The following is a 17,427-nucleotide window of genomic DNA, read 5'->3' as shown; positions in this document are numbered from 1 at the left end:
TATATGTATCTAAGAATAAACACATGTCTTTGAAGCAGAACTCAATGGTAAATGTAACTGTCTAATGGAGGGTGCTACAGTGTGATATTTGCAACCTTTCGAGATTCCTCTTAATTAGATTTTTATGGAAAATCCAATGCAGACTTTAATCCCGTCATTTTTTAGGATGGTTCTTACTTATTTTGCCCTAGGACTTAACTGAATAATCACACAATAAATGGTACAATAAACAATTAGCAGAGGGATATTTTCTTAAGAAATAGTATGCTTGTACATTACTTAGCTATCAATAACACACTAAATACTTTTGTGACACATCGCGAGCCATACGTCCAACATGTTCTAGGCCCACGCCAAGGCATAAGAAGCCCCTGACCTTACGCTGTTATACTGGAGTACTGATGTGCTCCTCTTTAGGGAACCCATTTGAAAACTATTTTGTCATATTGCCACAAGACATCTGTAGTCCTAGAAGTACTCGCGTGCTTTCAGACTGATTTATCTGCCCATTAAATGGGCACCATCAAAGAGACAGAGACTTCGGATAAAACAGAACAACTAAAACCTTATGCTAGCTGCTTAACATGGTAATTGGGTCATGGATTTTCATTTTAGTTACTGTCTTAGCCTAATCAATGAAGATTACTTGATTTTTAATCTTTTCTTAGACAACTAATATTGTACTGTGCAGCCATTTACTTTCCATGATTATTGACTACAATTTTCAATAGCAAATTAAGTCAACAAGAATTTATGTTTTCCTCTTGGTCAATTTTAGTCAGTGTCTAGCAATATAGATTTACAATTTCTCAAGGCAACAAATCAAAGATGAACAAGCATTCAAGTGGTCTGATTTCCTGAGATGGTAGAAGTCAATGCAATCTCCTTGTTCCCTTCCATTGTGTTGCCCAAATTTGCCAACTGTGATAGTATTTGCCATCTTCTCTATCTTTTCATAAATGTGGCTCTATGTCAAGTTTTGTCAAGCAGTGAAATATTTAAGAACAGTAACTGTTTCTGCCATTACCTTAGTTATGATTAATCAAAAAATATTTGCCAATGGATTTTAAAAATTGCTTTGATACATAGAACCACTTTAAGATAACTGTGATACTCAGTTAAAGAATGGCGAACATCTGGATTAAGACTCATGCCCATGAGGAAGCTCCACAAACATCAGCCCCCACTAAGTATGACCATTACGGAGACATCGGACTTCTGGGAATTTGTATAGAGGGATGTCAAGCATTGCTGGGGCGTTTATGGGAGGTGAATGGTTCATTAGCTACAGCCACTCCTCCGCTACTTGAGCTGCATCTGATTTGCCATTGGCCACGACAGTCGTGCTTGGCCTTCCCATCTGCCACTGTACACAGAACACTGCACGCAGTCCAGCACATTCTGTGCAGTGGGCACTGGTCACCTGGGCCCCTTTCCATCTGTTTGGTAGTGAGCTGGAACCATGGGGCCTTTAATAACTTCCTTGGTGAAGGATACCCAGGGAGCATTTTCTAGAGATCACTCTAACACTGTTATGGCTTATTACGAGAACAGGTGTTGCCACTTTGGGCACCTCTTGTAGGCCGAGGGGGACAGCAGACAAGAAGTGTGTCACTACCACCACCCAATGCATCAGAAGCCCTGCTGATGGTTCAAGCTCCCAAGGAGGTGTGGGGGGGAGGGGTGGTCCTCAGCGGGACCCTCCTGTTGGATGACGGGGAACTGCAGCAGTCATAGTCTGGCGTGGCATTCTTTGCTGGGTTTAGAACATTCATTTAGAAAAGTGAATGTCTCATACAAATTTCCAGGGATTTGGTTTGGAGGGTCAACAAGGCACAAAGGAGCAGACAGAACTTGAGAAGATGGTTCCCAGGAGAAGAGCCCTGAGAGGCCAGTCCTCCCTTCCTTCTCTCTCTTTCTCTCTCAGCTCCGGAGACTTTTCCACAGACCTGGGTTTGTTTGATGAGCCTAAGAATCTGCTCCAGGCCCTTCCTGAAGGATAAACGCTACTAGGTAAACACTGCGTTCCTAACGACTACAAAAGCAGAAAGACTGTAAAGACCATGAGTTAGCAACACCATTTTATGAAGAACAAACTCGAATTATCAGACGTTTATTTAAGACCTGGTCATGTCTCTTCCACGAGATGGGAGAAGTGGCGGGTCGCTGGGCTGCTTAGGGAGGCTAGCATCAGAGGCCGATGGTTGCGGCAATGCCTCTTGCCCTTTCCTTGTGCCTTCGGGTGGCCTGAATAGGTCACAGCCTGGGAACTGGGGAGCTCTGGCCACCACAGCCACGCCATTTCAGTCTGTCCTCCAGGGAAGGAGGAGGGCCGTGGGAGGACCATGCTTGATCACCGGGGGAAGGAGCATGCTTCCCCACAGGCCTGGCTCACTCAGGGGTAAAGAGGTCAGCTTGCCCCATTGGAAGGGTCGCTAGTCCTGAGAACTCCAAGTATGCCAAGGGATGTTTCAGAGCGAAGTTATACCAGACGCACCGTATAAAGAGCCACAGATCCTCAGGGAGAAGGGCAGCTCGGGGCCCCAATCTCCTTATTATACCAAGTGGATATAGTGGTAATTGGTCTTTTCCTACCTTTCATCTCAAAACAATAAGGACCTCAACAACTGTAAGCTGAAAACTTATTTCCGACATCTTATCTGTGGCAGATTGATACTGTATCACTGATGTGAAACAGTCATCTGTGAAGTCAATTGTTAGCAGCATTTAGCCAGATTGCCTCTCTGCTCTGGGCCGCTAATAGGCTCCCAAACTGGTCTTTGATGGAAGGAATCTCTAATGTTGAATGAATTTATGGCAATAATTATCCAGACAGAATGGTTCCAGTAGCTGACGTGACCGTTAGTTAAGTGGTATTTCTAAGATGCAAGAACTTGGTCACAACCCTTGGTAGCAACAGAGCCCAGGACTTCTCCAGGGAAGGCTGGGGCCATCTGAGTGAGGAGGTCTCCCGCCTGACTCTGGCACTTTACGCAAAGAGGTGCCAGCTGGTTGGAACTAACAGATGGGTCCCCAGCCAGCTTTCCCTGACACACAACGGCCCCGGGGGAGGGCAGCTCCCAGATGTCCCCTCTCTCCGGCCTCCTCAAACATGTCACTCCCCTGGCTTCTCAGGAGGTCAGGATGGACCTACTAGTCCTCAGGCTCTGTATTCAGGTTACGGAATGGCACCAAAGAGGAAGCAGCAGCTGGGTCATCGTGCAAAGCCTGCTTTCATCACCATCGAAACTGGAAGTTGCCCAGAAGCAGGTGATCTGGGTGCTGTCCCATTTTAATTCCTTCACTCCTTTTACTCTTCCCTTGGTGCTAAAAGGTCACTTTGGCCGAGTTTGGTCCTCCACGTGAGGTGGAGTAAAGAAAGATTGCTATAAAGCTCATGGAGTCATGCAAAATCTGGCAGCCTGCATTCCGGCCTTTATCCCACCCTTGTTAGACCAGCTGTCAGGACTGGCTGAGCAACTTCTGTTTCCTGACCTTCCATTCCTCTGAAACAGGACCCCCCCCCCCCCCCACCGCCCACAAAAGACTTCCTTTGAGATTTCTGGGCGGGGGGGGGGGGTCCAAAAAATCGAAGTGTCATACAAAGGACAGGGCAAACTCACTCTCTAGCGTGGGGAGGCTTGTGGGGTGGGGCTGGTGAGATGCAGGGGGGCAGCAGGCAAATAGTGGTGGCCTCCTCCAGGCGTTGCTTCTTCTCAGGGATTTTCTCTGCGATCTCTGTTGGCTTTAACGGGAAGAAAAATACAGAGCTTGAAATACATGGCACACGCAGACATTGAAAAACCACGAGCAAGGTAGACAGTTTGCTTCTATTTTAACTTCTAGATTAGCCAGGGGAGTTAAATGCACACCTTTGCTCTGACAGAAAAGCAATCAGCCAAGAAGCTTGCATTTGAGCGAGTTGAGCTGCGCTGTGAACCTCTGATTAAAGATTGGGTGGCACAGGAATCTCCTACCAAAAGTAAAGAGAACCTATCATTTTCAGACCCTTCTTCCATCAACAATGTCCCCACAGATGAGTAGCGGAGAAACTAACACTGCAAACAGCACGGGGATCGTGGGTTACATATAAAGGTCACTTACACAACCAACATGCCAGGCAATAAACCATGTGTAAGACATGCCCCTGGTTGCACCGCTGTCATCTTGAAGAGCGGGGAAGCAGTAAGAGGGCAAGAGCCCCAGACTTCCTATGGCAGCCATTAAAAGTACCATTACTCAAATATCACTATGAGATGATGTTACTCAAAAAACCTGCCCTGAGATCTGGAGATACAACAGAGTGAGCCTAATGTATTTGAAATGGAAGAGGCCATTCTGGGTTTCCCCTTCTGACGATAGTTTTCTGGTTTTTTTTTTTTTTTTTAAGTAATCAATACACCCCACATGGAGCTCGAACTCATGACGCCGAGACTAAGTGTTGCATGCTCTACTGACTGAGCCAGCCAGGCGTCCCTGGTGATAGTTTGTAGCCCTGGAATTTAGCCCTAACCTCTTGCAGGTGAGGTTTCCACCAGTCGGGCCAACCACACAGCTCAGGGGACCCAGCAGGCTGGGCAGACTGTGTGTCTGCTAGGAGCCAGGAGCATCAAAATATAACTGGGGTGCGGGGATGCCGATGTGTGTCTGGAGAAATTAACAAGGCCCAGGGGATGCACGCTGAGCCCTTGGGAGCACCTGGGTGCCCTGCTGCTGCTGGGGTGGGGACTGTGGGGTGTGGCCCCGTGAGTCCATGAAAGCAGAGGTGGCTTAAGGAGCCGATCCCAGGGACTGGCTGCCTGGGGAAGGCAACTGTCTCCACAGTCTTCTTTCCTACACATCATAATCCCTCATGTGCTATTTTGGATACTCTTCACATTGGCTGCCAAACCCTGACCATTCCTAACACTTCCTCCCTGGTCACGTCAAATACCGCCTCTCCCATGGAAAGCATCATTGCCCTCACCAGAGACTGCAATCCACTGTCATTAGCCTCCTTGCACATGAGGCTCAAGATCACGTTCACCAACACAGAGCCGCCGCTCATGATCCCTCGGCAGACCATGGCGGGGCGGGGGGGCGGGGGGAGAGGGGTACAGCTTACCTTGTGCTTACGCTTGCCCTTAGGGACGGGTTTTTCGGCGGCCGCAGCAGTGGTCTGGCGCTTGGGCTTGGACGCAGTCTCCTTGTGGTCCGGCTTGGCTGGCGCTGCTTGCACTGAGTGGTGGCCAGGCACTCTAGACAGCAGGTCAAGGTCAATCTTCACCCAGAGATTTTTCAGGTTCTCGTGGTCTCGTAGAGGGGACAGCAGCTCGGTTTGCGTGACAGGGATGGGTGAAAATGCTGGCTCCTCACCACTGGTGGTTAGGCTGTTGTTGCTACTGCTGACCAAGGAGCTGAGGGTCAGGCTGGCACCACAGGCTTCCTTGGATTTGGCAGTATTGCCCCCTGGAGTGATGCACGGAGGCAGCACTTTGATCTGCAGGGTCTCTTCCTGATCTGTGTTGGAATCGGACGTGGACGAATCCGTTTCGATGAATTCCCGGGACTTTGGCACGATCTTGCCAGGCCCTCTGTACTTCTTTTTCTCGGCAGCCAAGGGAACGTTTGGCCTCGGTTCCTTCCTAGGGACTGGTTTGTGGGCAGTGGCTTTGTTGCGGCCTCTTGGTGGGTCAGGAAGCTCCATGCTTTCTTTTTCTTTGGGGGTGCTGCTGGTAATATTTGGTTTGGGCCAGGTAAACTCGTCAATGCTGGTGTTCTTCTCGACTTTTTTGGGCTGTTTTTTTCCAATTGTCCTTTGAGACACTGTCTCAATAGTTGTTGACAACTTATGCTTCAAAGCTTTTGTTTCTGGAGTTTTCTGGGTCGGCCGTGGACGGGCTTTCTCCCTGATAAGACTGAGGAGAGGCCTCTCTTTGGGTTCAGCCAGGACCTGGCTGGGGGTTGTTTTCACTTTGACCTGGACTTCCATTGGCTGGATGATTGGAGGAGGCACAGAAACAGTCTCCATGGGTGTTTCATTTTGGCCACAAATAAACGACTTGTTCTGGGATGTCACTTTGTTAAGCCATTTATCCAACTGCCACTTGTTGGTTGAGGGCGGCTCAGGCTGCAGATGAGAAACAACGGTAAGAGTGAATCTCACATCTTGGCAAAATCCGGAAGGACCCTCCGTACACTGAGTGCTGATAAAAGCTGGGGATGTTAAGTGCCCATTCACACATTTAGAGACACACACACAGAATCTAAATTCATCAAATTACCCAGAGAGACAAATACTCCGCAAACCAGCCCCGATCTACTTATTTCAACAAACTTCCACTCCTCTTCTGAAAACAGTTTCCACTCCGGCCAGGAAGGAAAGAATTATTCACAGAGAGTTTTCCCAGAGGGTGGGCATGGAGGCCTGGCAGGGAAACCTGTTCCCAAAATCCTTTGGTGGGACTCATTGCTCAATCTCTCACCAGGAGGCAGAGGTAATGATCTCGGGTCCTGAAAAGCAATGTGAGCGTGCCTCAAGTGTAATTCAAAAGGAAAGGCTTTCTATTCGCCAAAGTGCCAGTGTCTCCTCTATGATGCTGTAATTCAATGCAAAAAAGAACAGCCTTTTCTATTTGTACTGAAGGATGAAAAGATTTGACTTCCCCCAAACCACCGCACTTTCCTCGGTGTGTGGGCAATAATCAGTTTATGGGGACATGCATGCAGACATTAGTGTCCGCTGTTAAGCCACGGATATGATGCGTACAATTCAGGTGCTTGATTCCCAACTCTGAATTCTGCCTGTTGAACTAAAAGAGCCATCATTTTTATTACAACTGCTCTTCTTTTGAAAGCCAATCAGCTGAGGCTTATGGCGCCAGCCGATAGAGGGTGACAGAATTAAAAACACTTGAGTAGCTGGTTAGAGCTACTGGCTCTGCAGTGCACAGACCCCGGTTTCAGCCCTGGCTCAACCACTGTCTGCCTGGGAGATCTTGGGAAAGTTGTCTCTTAAGCTCTCAGAACCTTATTCTCTAGTTCATAAAATGGGGATAGTAACAGCAAGGACCCCAGAGAAGTGTTATGAGGGTAACATGAAAAAGTGCAGGTCAAGAGCTTCTCACGGTGCCCAGCCCAGGGCCCACGTCCAAGCAGTATTGCTTTCCAGGGGTCATTCTGGACTCAGAGAGGATGGGAGGGGAAGAGCACATTGTTTTTTATCTCAAAAGTATAATTTGGGCATTTTAGGGTATTAGGTATTTTCATGAATTATTATCAAATACATTTGGAGGGTGCAAACCGAAATTTGAAAAAAATCCATCCCATTTCTTGGGTCTTCCTTGCCAAGTGGCAACTCAGCACTTCAACCTGGAGTCAGGGGTGGTGTCCCCCGGGCCAGAAGTGGGTCTGGTTGACTGGTTCTCTCAAAAGAGAAGTTGCTAGCCTGGTTATTACTCTTCCACATTTACACATGAGGAAGCTGAAGGCTCAGAGGAGCTCAGTGAGTCACACAGCCAGGAATGTCCGTATTTTAGGGACTGTGCACATATATGTTTTAGAGGGAAAAAAATGCTATCAGATACGCAAATACTTTCCTGAAGTATTTATTGCTTTGCGCGCGCGCGTGTATGTGTGTGTGTGTGGGGGGAGGGCCGCCCGCTCGGGGTGACAGGTGACAGGCAAATCGTGCCCGCAGCCCCTGCCCCTTCACCCACCTCTGGAGTGGCCGCGCGAGGCGCCTCATTGGATTCGCTGTCAGTGGTGCTGCTTTCGGTGTCTGAGTCTGACTCGGAGCTGCTCTCTGAGTCACTGGAGCTGCCAGATCCCCCGCTGGCTGGCACCACAGGTGGGGGCTGCGGTGTGGCCAAGAGTGGGCTGAAAGAAAAATGACATCATCCATTGCCTCATTTCGTCTCCCATCGCAGGCCAAGAGCCCCCCGTGCAGCATCAGGGCCTGCGATCTGTCCGATAGAGGCAGAGTGGAGCACACCGTCCCATTCTATAGACGGGAAATTGAGGCTCAGGAGGCCCCGTGAGTGGCCGGAGGTGAAACGTTTCGCTAGAACCAGGCCTGGGTGTGGCCAAGTTCCTTGGGTTCCAGGACACCACCTTCCCTCTCAGGAAAGCCCAGCATCCCACATTCCACATGAACACTTTAAGCCAAGGGTGCTCGCCTTCTGGACACAGACCGCCGCACAGCCTTAGATTCTTAACTGTTCCATGCTTTTTTGGTTAAGCTAAGTTCTCATTTTCTATCGCCATCTTGTTCAGAAACCCAGAGGTTTGTCACGGGGCTGTGATCTCAGCTGTACACACGGTATAGTCCTCTCACCAAGGAGGGGTGAACTCAACCCCCATTTTAATCGGAGGAAACTGAGGTCCACAGGGAGAGGGGCTGTTGGAGAAGTGAGCTGGGGACTCCAAGGGCAGGGACTGTGAGAAGCACTTTCACTGCCGGGTGCCCAGCACCCAGCCCCGAGGGGACCAGAGTCACATTTCTTGGCCTCGTGCACCCTGATTTTTGTAAACTCTTTGTAAAACTCTTACCGGGAGGTATGATCATAAGGGACCAAGCAAGTCTAATGATTGATTTCAAATTTGTAAAGTTGACCAAGCAAAGCATTTGAAAATAGACGCCACTTGCCACTCTGCCTTTATTGATAATCAATAATCTTCCTTACTAATCGTTTGCTCCCCGTGCCCGTAACAAATCGTCCCCACTGCCTCTTGGCATGTCGGGCGATGTCCTCGCCCCCTGTCCTCGGGCTCACTGTGAGAAGTGGGGCTCCAGCCTCAGGGGGTGGGGAGGACTCTCATCTCCCCCCCATCTCAGCGGCCCAATCCCCTCTTTGGAGATAAGTTCAATGGTGGCGAGGCCGGGCTCACTGCTGCTCATGCTCCCAGCTCCTGGCCGGGCTCTCCCCTGCCCCGCCCCGGCTCATTCAGGAGAGTGCAGTCCTCGTCCCAGAGGGCACCTCGTCCTATGGTCCCACCTTCAATCTGGAGCGAGAGGGACCCCAAGGACCCTTCTGCCCAAGACTCCGGAGGCACAGAGCATTATTCCTTGCCTGCCCCCACCCCACCCCCTCAGCAGCGCCACACTGAGCGGCTGCCTGGGAAGGAACAGGATCCCCTTTAAGCCAGCATGGGCCCCTTGTCAGTCCCTATCCAATGCAGAGAGCCTTTTCATTCCATGTGCCTTGCCTCCCTAAAGGCTGCCCTTTTAATCTCCCAGGTAGGTATTTTCTTTCATATAGCAAAGCTCATTTTAAAATGCTATCTGCTAAGTAAATGCTATCTGAAAGTACATTTCTCTGCCAAATACACCAAGAGATTAGAAGAAGCAGAGGAAATAGGGGACTGTATCCCCTGGGAAAGCGCACACACATGTGCGTGCATGTGTGCGTGTGTTACGTCTCTGACAGTGGGGGCAGGGACCTACAACCAGCGCTCTCCTTCCCTGCGTTCTTTTGCAGGTCTCTCCTTAATGGCAGTAAAGACGCCATATTTATGCAAAGTACCTCTAAATCTAATCAATTGTTTTTGTCTTTGGTTACTAAATAAAGACTGAGGGAACAGATTTAATGAGACCAATCCAGACATTATGCTAACTTGGCCTCAATTCCCCCCAAGTAACGTTTCAGGTCCAGCACAGAGAGCCGCAGCCCTGAGCTGACTGGCTGCCGGACAGAGATAAAATCAAACTCATGCTCACATTTATGATTTGCAAGTGAAAAGCGGTTTTCTAGTTTTCTTTCATATCTGTGCATTAATGTCTGGCTTTTCATAAGACTCCGCTTATCCTAATGTTACTAAACTCGAGCCTAGGTTTACTCTGGAATATTTCTGGAGAGAGTTTCTGTTTACTGGCTTACTGTTGAGCAACTGCTGTAAGAAACAAAACAATCCCAGGGATTATTCCCCTAAAACTGAATGCACTGAGGTGATACACATAAAGCACAGATGTTTTATTTCCCAGAATAAAGTTACTCATCAGCTACACCACAATAAAGCTTCACGGACTTAGCTGGTGTTCCTTATCCAAAGCCCTTTGGAGGGGAGAAGAATGCTGATGTTCAGATTTTTTAATTTTAACAATGTGAATATACCACATATATATAATACCACAAGTGGGATCTGGGGAAGGATCCCTTAATAAAACTCACTAATATTGCTACAGTAACATTAACAGTAAGAGGTCGGGTTCTGTCATGAAATGAGTTTGTCTCAAAGTTCCAGAAAATAACAGCTCTCAGGACTTTTTCAATTTCAGAATTGTGATTAAGGGATTGTGGATGTGGACCGAAACCACATATGAAAAATGGACTATATATGTACAAGTAAACATAGATAGATATGGATATGAAATAAAGACTCTTTCAAACCTCAGAGTGACCTTGACTGAGACCCAATAAAATGAGACCTGAAATTATTTTCCCTAACACTTCTTACGGCTAAGTCTCTTGCTGTGTTCTCAGGAAGGACCCCACGGCCAGTCAATATGGACAATCTCCCCTTAAGGGAGACTAGTGTAGAAAGAACAGGAAGAGGCTCACCAGCTTTTCATACCCACCCCGATGAACACGGATGCTTGGGGATGAGAGGGAAGGTGGACTTGAATTCAGAGAGGGTACTAAGAGGACTCCAACTGGGGGTGAAGAACTTGAGCATCTTAATGAGAAAGAATTGCTTTCTCTGGGCAGTTGCACAGTTGGAAACAGGGAGGGAATAACAGTTGTTTAAAATGGAAGCAAAATTGCTCTCCCCAGTACCTCCCTCTGCCTCTATCATCCATCTGCTTTTCCTGGGCTTGCTGGAGAATGTGGCTGCACCCAGCCTGCGGAGGAATGTAAGCCACATATTTGAGTCTGTCTGACTCTCACTTCCTCTGGGCCCACCTTGCACCCAGCAGTAAAAGCATCAGTATGGGAATGACTGGCCAAGGACCACATTCTTGCCTAGAATCCACAGTGGAACTTCCGAGTGGGCAAATCATCAGAGTATTTCACTTACAGGTCTTCACTGAGACCCATTAGCTGTTCACCTAGTTAAATCCCCCCTTCTGCTACATTTATTTTCATATACTGCCAATTTATTTTCCAGATATATATTAAAGTGGCAACGAGTAAAGCTAGCCCATGTGATACTTGGTTCTGCCTAGGAGATGAGGGAGTAATGTGCAATTTACACATTCTTCGTTCACCAAACTGTATTAGAATTATTTCCCATGCACCATTTCCTCTCATATTTTAATCAACTGCTTTTTAAAAGAATGCTAGTGGTTACAACAAAGATAATGTGTTATATTAAAAATCATTAACATTTGACATATTAAACCATCTACTCCATAGTCTGTAAATATTACAATTGTACTCTATGACTTCACCCCAATGTAATAAAACTCTTCAAAGGACCCACATTTGTAGGAACTTTGAAGTCAGTGGCTCAACCTTTTCAGAGATCCGATTCCGCTATTGTGTTCATCAGCGTGAGCTGTCTGCAGTGAGTAGTGAAAGCTCGTTTTAACCCCAACCCCAATTAGGAGGTCCTCATGGTCAGGGGCCAGACGGAAGGCAAAGGAGCCGGCTTAGCAAGTCAAAAACCCTAGCGGGGAAATCCAGGACTAGGAAGGGGATCCAAGAGCAGGCCAGTGGGAGAGAAGTTTGGGAGGCATTTACAATGCCTTGTCTGGGCAGGGTTAGCCCTGGTGGGGAAGGCTTCAGCATACCAGGGGAGAAAGGTGGGTTTTGAGTGGTAGTCCAGGCACCCTAATCTCTAGACATAACAGTCCCTCTATGCTTACATTGACCAGGCCTCTTCTGCAATAAAGGGGCTCAGTTTGTGATACTAGAAGATAAGAGTGTCGGAAAGCCGTATGAAGGAACTGGGACGACTTTGCCTGGAGAAGATTCTGGGGCAGGGAGGGAGGAGGTTCAGATGATGACGGGCTTCAAAAACCCAGAAGGTCTGTCCTATGTGAAAGGGGGTGGGCTTGTTCTGAGGGCTTTACCTCCCAAGGTAAAACTGGGACCAACGAGCTAGAGATCTAGTCGGGAAGATCTTACCTCAACATCAGGAAAGATTTAAAAATCTACAGCTGGGGCCCCTGGGTGGCTTAGTTAGTTATGCACGTGTCTCTTGACTTTGGCTCAGGTCACAATCGAAAGATGGTGAAATCAAGCCCGTATCGAGCTCCGCCCTGCGCATGGAGCCTGCTTAAGATTCTCTCTCTCCCTCTCCCCCTGCCCCTCCCTCCTTCGCCCTCTCTCAAAAAAAGTCTACATCTGGCCCCAGAAGGAAGCCAAGGCTTTGTAGGCCAGTGAGCTCAATGCCTTTAGATGACCAGGTAGCCAGCAACAGAGAACATGGTAGACAGATTCCTACTGTGGGTCCCAAGTGGGGTTGGATGATCTTTAATGTATTTTCCACCTCAAAGATTTTGATCTTTATGTACAGTGTATAAAGGATTGTGAGGGGGACTTTTTAGGACCCTAGAGGGAGCATGTGGGGACATGTCTGTACAATCCAGTCTGCTCCTTAAGGCAGCTCTGCAATGACCTGCTCTTGGCAACACTTTATCAGTCACAGAGCTCCTGTGTGAGCCTCAGAGGATTAAGGCTGAATTTCTGTAGGGCTATTTTATAAATCAGACTTTTCACTAATTCAGATTAACAGCCTCCAGAGAGCCAAACATCTGCATCAGTGCTGATTCTAATCCTAATTTAACTGTAAATTCCTTTCTCAGGAGATAAACAGGGATGATGAATTGGCCAGTCTGCTCAATCAAGCTGTGTGGGCATCAAAAAAGAAAGGCTCCAGAACGGATGACAACTTTGTGGTGGGACAAGTACGTGGGAAGGGTCCGACAAGCAAGCCCCGACGTATTGATCTTGGCAACATATTTAGCACATGATCAGGATGTGCCAAAGGCATGTAGCAGGAGATGTTTGATGGGGAGTCCTGTATTAAACCCTTGTCTTTAGTTGAGACTTGTATGAATTTCATCAACATGACCCTTTTCCAGTTTTATAAGGATCAAACGTGTGTCTACCAGATAATTTGAAATGCTTCCATATCTGAAGTCATCATTAAGTTGTAAGGGATGGCCCTGGGGCAAAGGAATCAACATTTATTGCTGATTTTACCTCTCTTCCTCAGTCTCCTCTCTGAACTCTGGGTTCTAGAATTGGAATAAAGATCTGCCTCACCATGCTAGGCCACTGGAGGCAGATACTCTGAAACCTGGACCTATCCCAGCCAGGGGGTAGGAGGAATCCATTTTTAGTCTGAATCAGTAGTTCTGACATGTATCCTACCCACCCCCAGGAAATCCATTTAGCCCCCTTATCCAATAGAAAGTTCACGAAGAAGCATAATACATAAAGCAGATAAAGGCAGAGTTGTCCTTGTGGAAACAGGGATTGGGCAGAAAGGAGGGAGAGGGTGTTACCAGCAGCATGTCCTCCTCCCTGGGGTGGCCCCCAAACACAGTTTGGAAGTAAAATGCTTCGTATTATCACCAGCAACTCAGGATCAAGTGTCTTGCGTGTTAATGCACTAACCCTGTGGATGAGCAGATAAGCGAATCACCATCCAGTTGTAATTTGTGCTACACTGGAGATAATCTTTGTCCAACATGTGCACACTGGATATCTGCCCCTTTGTCTGATCCTGATGTTTGAAATGGGATCTGCTCAACTTATTTGCAAGGAGTAATAAAGAGATGCACACCTATCCACTCACACTCGTTTTCATGGGCAAGTTACTGAACGTGACATTGTTTAAAGTCCTGACTGACTAAAGAGATCCGTGATTGGCAAAATAACGACTTCCCTAAGGATGTCCACATCCTAAGCCCTAGAACCTATGAATACGGTACCTCACGTGGCAAAAGGGATTTTGCCGATAGGAATATATTCAGGATCTGAGATGGGGGTTTGATCCTGGATAATCTGGGCGGCCCCAATGTAATCACAGGGTCTCTGGGAGCCAGAGCTCGGTGCCAGGAAGGCACTAGGAGGTTACCCCCATAGCAGTGGTCCATGAACTTCCAGAGAAGCTGCAAGTCGATCATTTGGAACTTTCAGAAGAACTGGAGGGGCGCCTGGGTGGCTCAGTTGGTTAAGCGACTGCCTTTGGCTCAGGTCATGATCCTGGAGTCCCTGGATCGAGTCCCGCATCGGGCTCCCTGCTCGGCAGGGAGCCTGCTTCTGCCTCTGGCCCTCCCCCCTCTCATGTGCTCTCTCTCTCTCATTCTCTCTGTCTCAAATAAATAAAAAAAAACTTTAAAAAAAAAAAAAAAAAAAAAAAGAAGAACTGGAGTTGACCGGCTTCTCACATACATGTTTGGATCACCAGCAGTTAGTGCCTTTTTGTCCTAACTTACCTGACACCTACTTCCTTTCTGAGGTGATACTGATGAGTGATTTTGGCAATGGCTTTTCACAATTACATCTGATTTGCAACCAGTCATGGTTTGGTTAGCCTTTTTTTCTTTTTAATGATTTATTTATTTTTTATTTCACAGAGAGAGAGAGAGACAGAGCGGGAGGGGCAGGGGCAAGGGAGAGGGAGAGAGAATCTTAAGCAGGCTCTACCCAGAATGGAGCCCAACACGGGGCTTGATCTCACGACCCTGAGCTCTTGACCTGACCGAAACTAAGAGTCAGACACTTAATGACTGAGCCACCTGGGTGTCCCTTGGTTAGCCTTTTGGGGACTGACCAGCCCCAGGCCCTTGTCTTCTTTTCCTGCCTGTGGCCTGTCTCCATTTTCAGTCTATTTCACACATCTAAATGGCTATGTTTCCTCTTCTGTATTTTTTTTTTTAATTTTAAAGATCTAATTGGCTAATAAGATTCATGAACCAGGCAGAAACCCATCTAGTCAACAGAGGAGAGCTCCCTCCCCTACTAGTTTTAAAGAGGTAGTTTTAATCTAGTGGGAAGAAGATGGGATTGGAAGTCAGATGATCTCTTGAGTGTCACCTTGGATACTTAAGCACTTAACATAGGGTTTCTGATTCCTCATCTGTAAAATGGGTCTATTATATCACATAGGCTATGAGAGGACCGAGTGAGTGCATTTAGGTGAGACTTCTCAAATGTTAGTGTACACACAGCTCAGCGGGAGACTCATTAACACGCAGTCTCAGATTTGCTAGGCCTGGATGGAGCCCGAGTCCTGCGTTTCCAACGCACTGCCAGGTGATGCTGATATTCCTGGTCAGTGGGCCACGTGGAGAGGAGCGAGGCTAAAACCTACATGGGCTATTCAGACATAAGCTGCTGGGGCAAAACATAAGTTGGTGAATTTGAAACTGAGGGCAAAAACACACTTTTGAGATCAACTGTGGGTTTTATGTTTCCATAATTATTCTGTCTTCCTTTAGCAACAGACAAATTGGACCACCCTATGCCATTTTAAATCTAATTGGGCAATTGTGGCTGAAGAGGTTGTATCAGATTCCTTCTGAGAAGCTTACTACGTTCCCGAGGCTACCTGTCTGTGGCTCACTGTGAGGCTCAAAGGCAGCTTTGAGCAGTGGGACACTCTTACTACTTCCAGAATACTGAGACTTAGTACCAAACAATGTCAAGGTGAAAAATAGCTTTAAGGATACTGGGGGACAAAGTTCAACGTGCAGTTTCAAAGAAATGAAAAAACCAAACCCAAACCAAGGCACCTGGCTTTTGTCTAGCACCGTCTACGGGAGACAGCCCCATGGGCCAATGATGTCGTGAGAGCATCACGCTTTGCATTTGGGAGAATACAGTGGCATTTAAAGTCTTCTGGAAATAATTAAAAGCCACACAGGCTTTTCTGCTACTGGTCAGAGCTGCTTCCATCAAACAGCTAAACATGTGGCAAAAAATCATAGCCAGCCAAGTATTTTTGTCCCTTTTGCCTTTAAAGTGCATTGACCAAAATGGGAGCAAGGGAGAGAATGAAGGCAGGTAAGTGCCTGTGAACGCCGACTCCCGTGAGCCCTGCTCTCCACCAGAGCAGAGAATGAATGATTCACATTCATAAGGAATGCAGAGAGGGCCGGATGCCAGGAATCTCTAACAAGGTCTAAGCCTTCCAACAAAGAGTTCCATCAGTCACAAATCTGACGTGGAGGAGGGTATGTACTTTGACCGGGTGCCTTAAACCCGGAAGCCACTTCCATGCAGGACTCTCTTCACTGTACGCACAGAACTGGTCTGGAGATGGGCACGAGAGCCTGGGCGGTAGATGGGCTGAAGGTGCTAGGAGAATACAAAGCAGGCTGGAGATAGGCTCAGAGCGGCTCAACACAGGCCTCTGCCTTTTTCCTTGCTTGATGGCTTCTTCCTGCTGCCCATCGTGCTTAGAGCTGCCTCTTGATTTGGAAGTGGGCATCCCTCTTCCAATCTCTCCCTAGACTACATTTCTTCTTTGATGTCTCTCAATGCCAATCTCCTTCTCTATAGATCTCAGGGAAGATGCTATGCCTATAGCATCCTGTCATCATTGGAACAACAAGACCAAAATATTTTTTAACTGCAGAGCACTTGATAATGTTCTAGCATTTTCACTCCCATGACCTCAGTTGGTTGCCCTAAGAACAGTGAGTGGGGGCTGGATACAACAGGTATCCTCACCACCTTGGCCACGAAGCTCCAGAGCCTCTAAGCCAGAGTCGTGCGCTTGGGGTCTGAGGGGCGGTTTCACCAGGCTACTGTGACTATTTTGGCAACGCCAAGTCGGCTCGAGGAAATGAAAGCCATCGGGGATCCACTACAAAACTCACCCTCATCATCATACCGAAAGGCAGCGGGGACACAGAATTAATTCCAAATGCTTTCTTCAAGTGGCTGAATGAGATAGTCTGCAAGAATGTGATGCTGAAAACATTGAAGGCCATCAGTGCTCTATGCTAGCAAAACCGTGCTGCATTTGACTCAAATGACAAATCTCACGGAGTCCGGAGGAGGAGATTTACAGCTCAAGGCGGATAACTCTTCCACATACATGAACAGTTTGTGAGGATTAACTAGGGGAAATTTAAATGCCCTTTATGTTTCACATCATTGTGTCTTTTCAAAAATTGTATTTGTTTTTAAATAGATGATTAACATGTTACTGAATTCAAAAGTTACTGAAAGGGACATAGGGAAAAGTAGATCTTCGGACCCTCTACTGTCCCATCACCTTGTTTTCCAACGTTTTCCATGGTTAATGTTTCTTATGATTCTTCCAATAATATCCTCATAGATTTATGAGTACTGATATGTGCGCTTTTAAAATAAAGGTTTTTTTAAATTATAAAAGTAATACCTTAAAAAAAAACCTTCCTGTATGTGGGATGGCAGGGAGATCAATGAATGGCATTCAATGTCACATCCATAATTTCTAAAATAAAACTCAGTTTCCTTATTAAATGTGTCTTCATAATAGGGCCTGAAATATATTACAAACATC

The 17,427-nt window shown here is 47.2% G+C and overlaps 1 protein-coding gene across 1 annotated transcript in view; it reads right to left on the bottom strand.

Annotated features, from left to right (window-relative positions):
- Positions 1–17,427, bottom strand: part of AFF2 (AF4/FMR2 family member 2) — a 322,097-nt gene that overhangs the window by 25,520 nt on the left and 279,150 nt on the right. Inside the window, exons 11-13 of the mRNA XM_035001853.1 lie at positions 7,698–7,857; positions 5,105–6,109; positions 3,624–3,745 (exon numbers count right to left, since the gene is read on the bottom strand). Of these exons, the coding sequence (XP_034857744.1) occupies positions 3,624–3,745; positions 5,105–6,109; positions 7,698–7,857 (1,287 nt within the window). The remainder of the gene's footprint in view (positions 1–3,623; positions 3,746–5,104; positions 6,110–7,697; positions 7,858–17,427) is intronic.

Source organism: Mirounga leonina, unplaced genomic scaffold (genome assembly GCF_011800145.1).
Source record: "Mirounga leonina isolate KUSES-001 unplaced genomic scaffold, KU_Mleo_1.0 Mir_101608, whole genome shotgun sequence".
In the NCBI taxonomy this organism is placed as follows: domain Eukaryota; kingdom Metazoa; phylum Chordata; class Mammalia; order Carnivora; family Phocidae; genus Mirounga; species Mirounga leonina.
The sequence above is the reverse complement of the archived record's forward strand: the minus strand, read 5'-3'. Positions and strand labels throughout refer to the sequence as shown.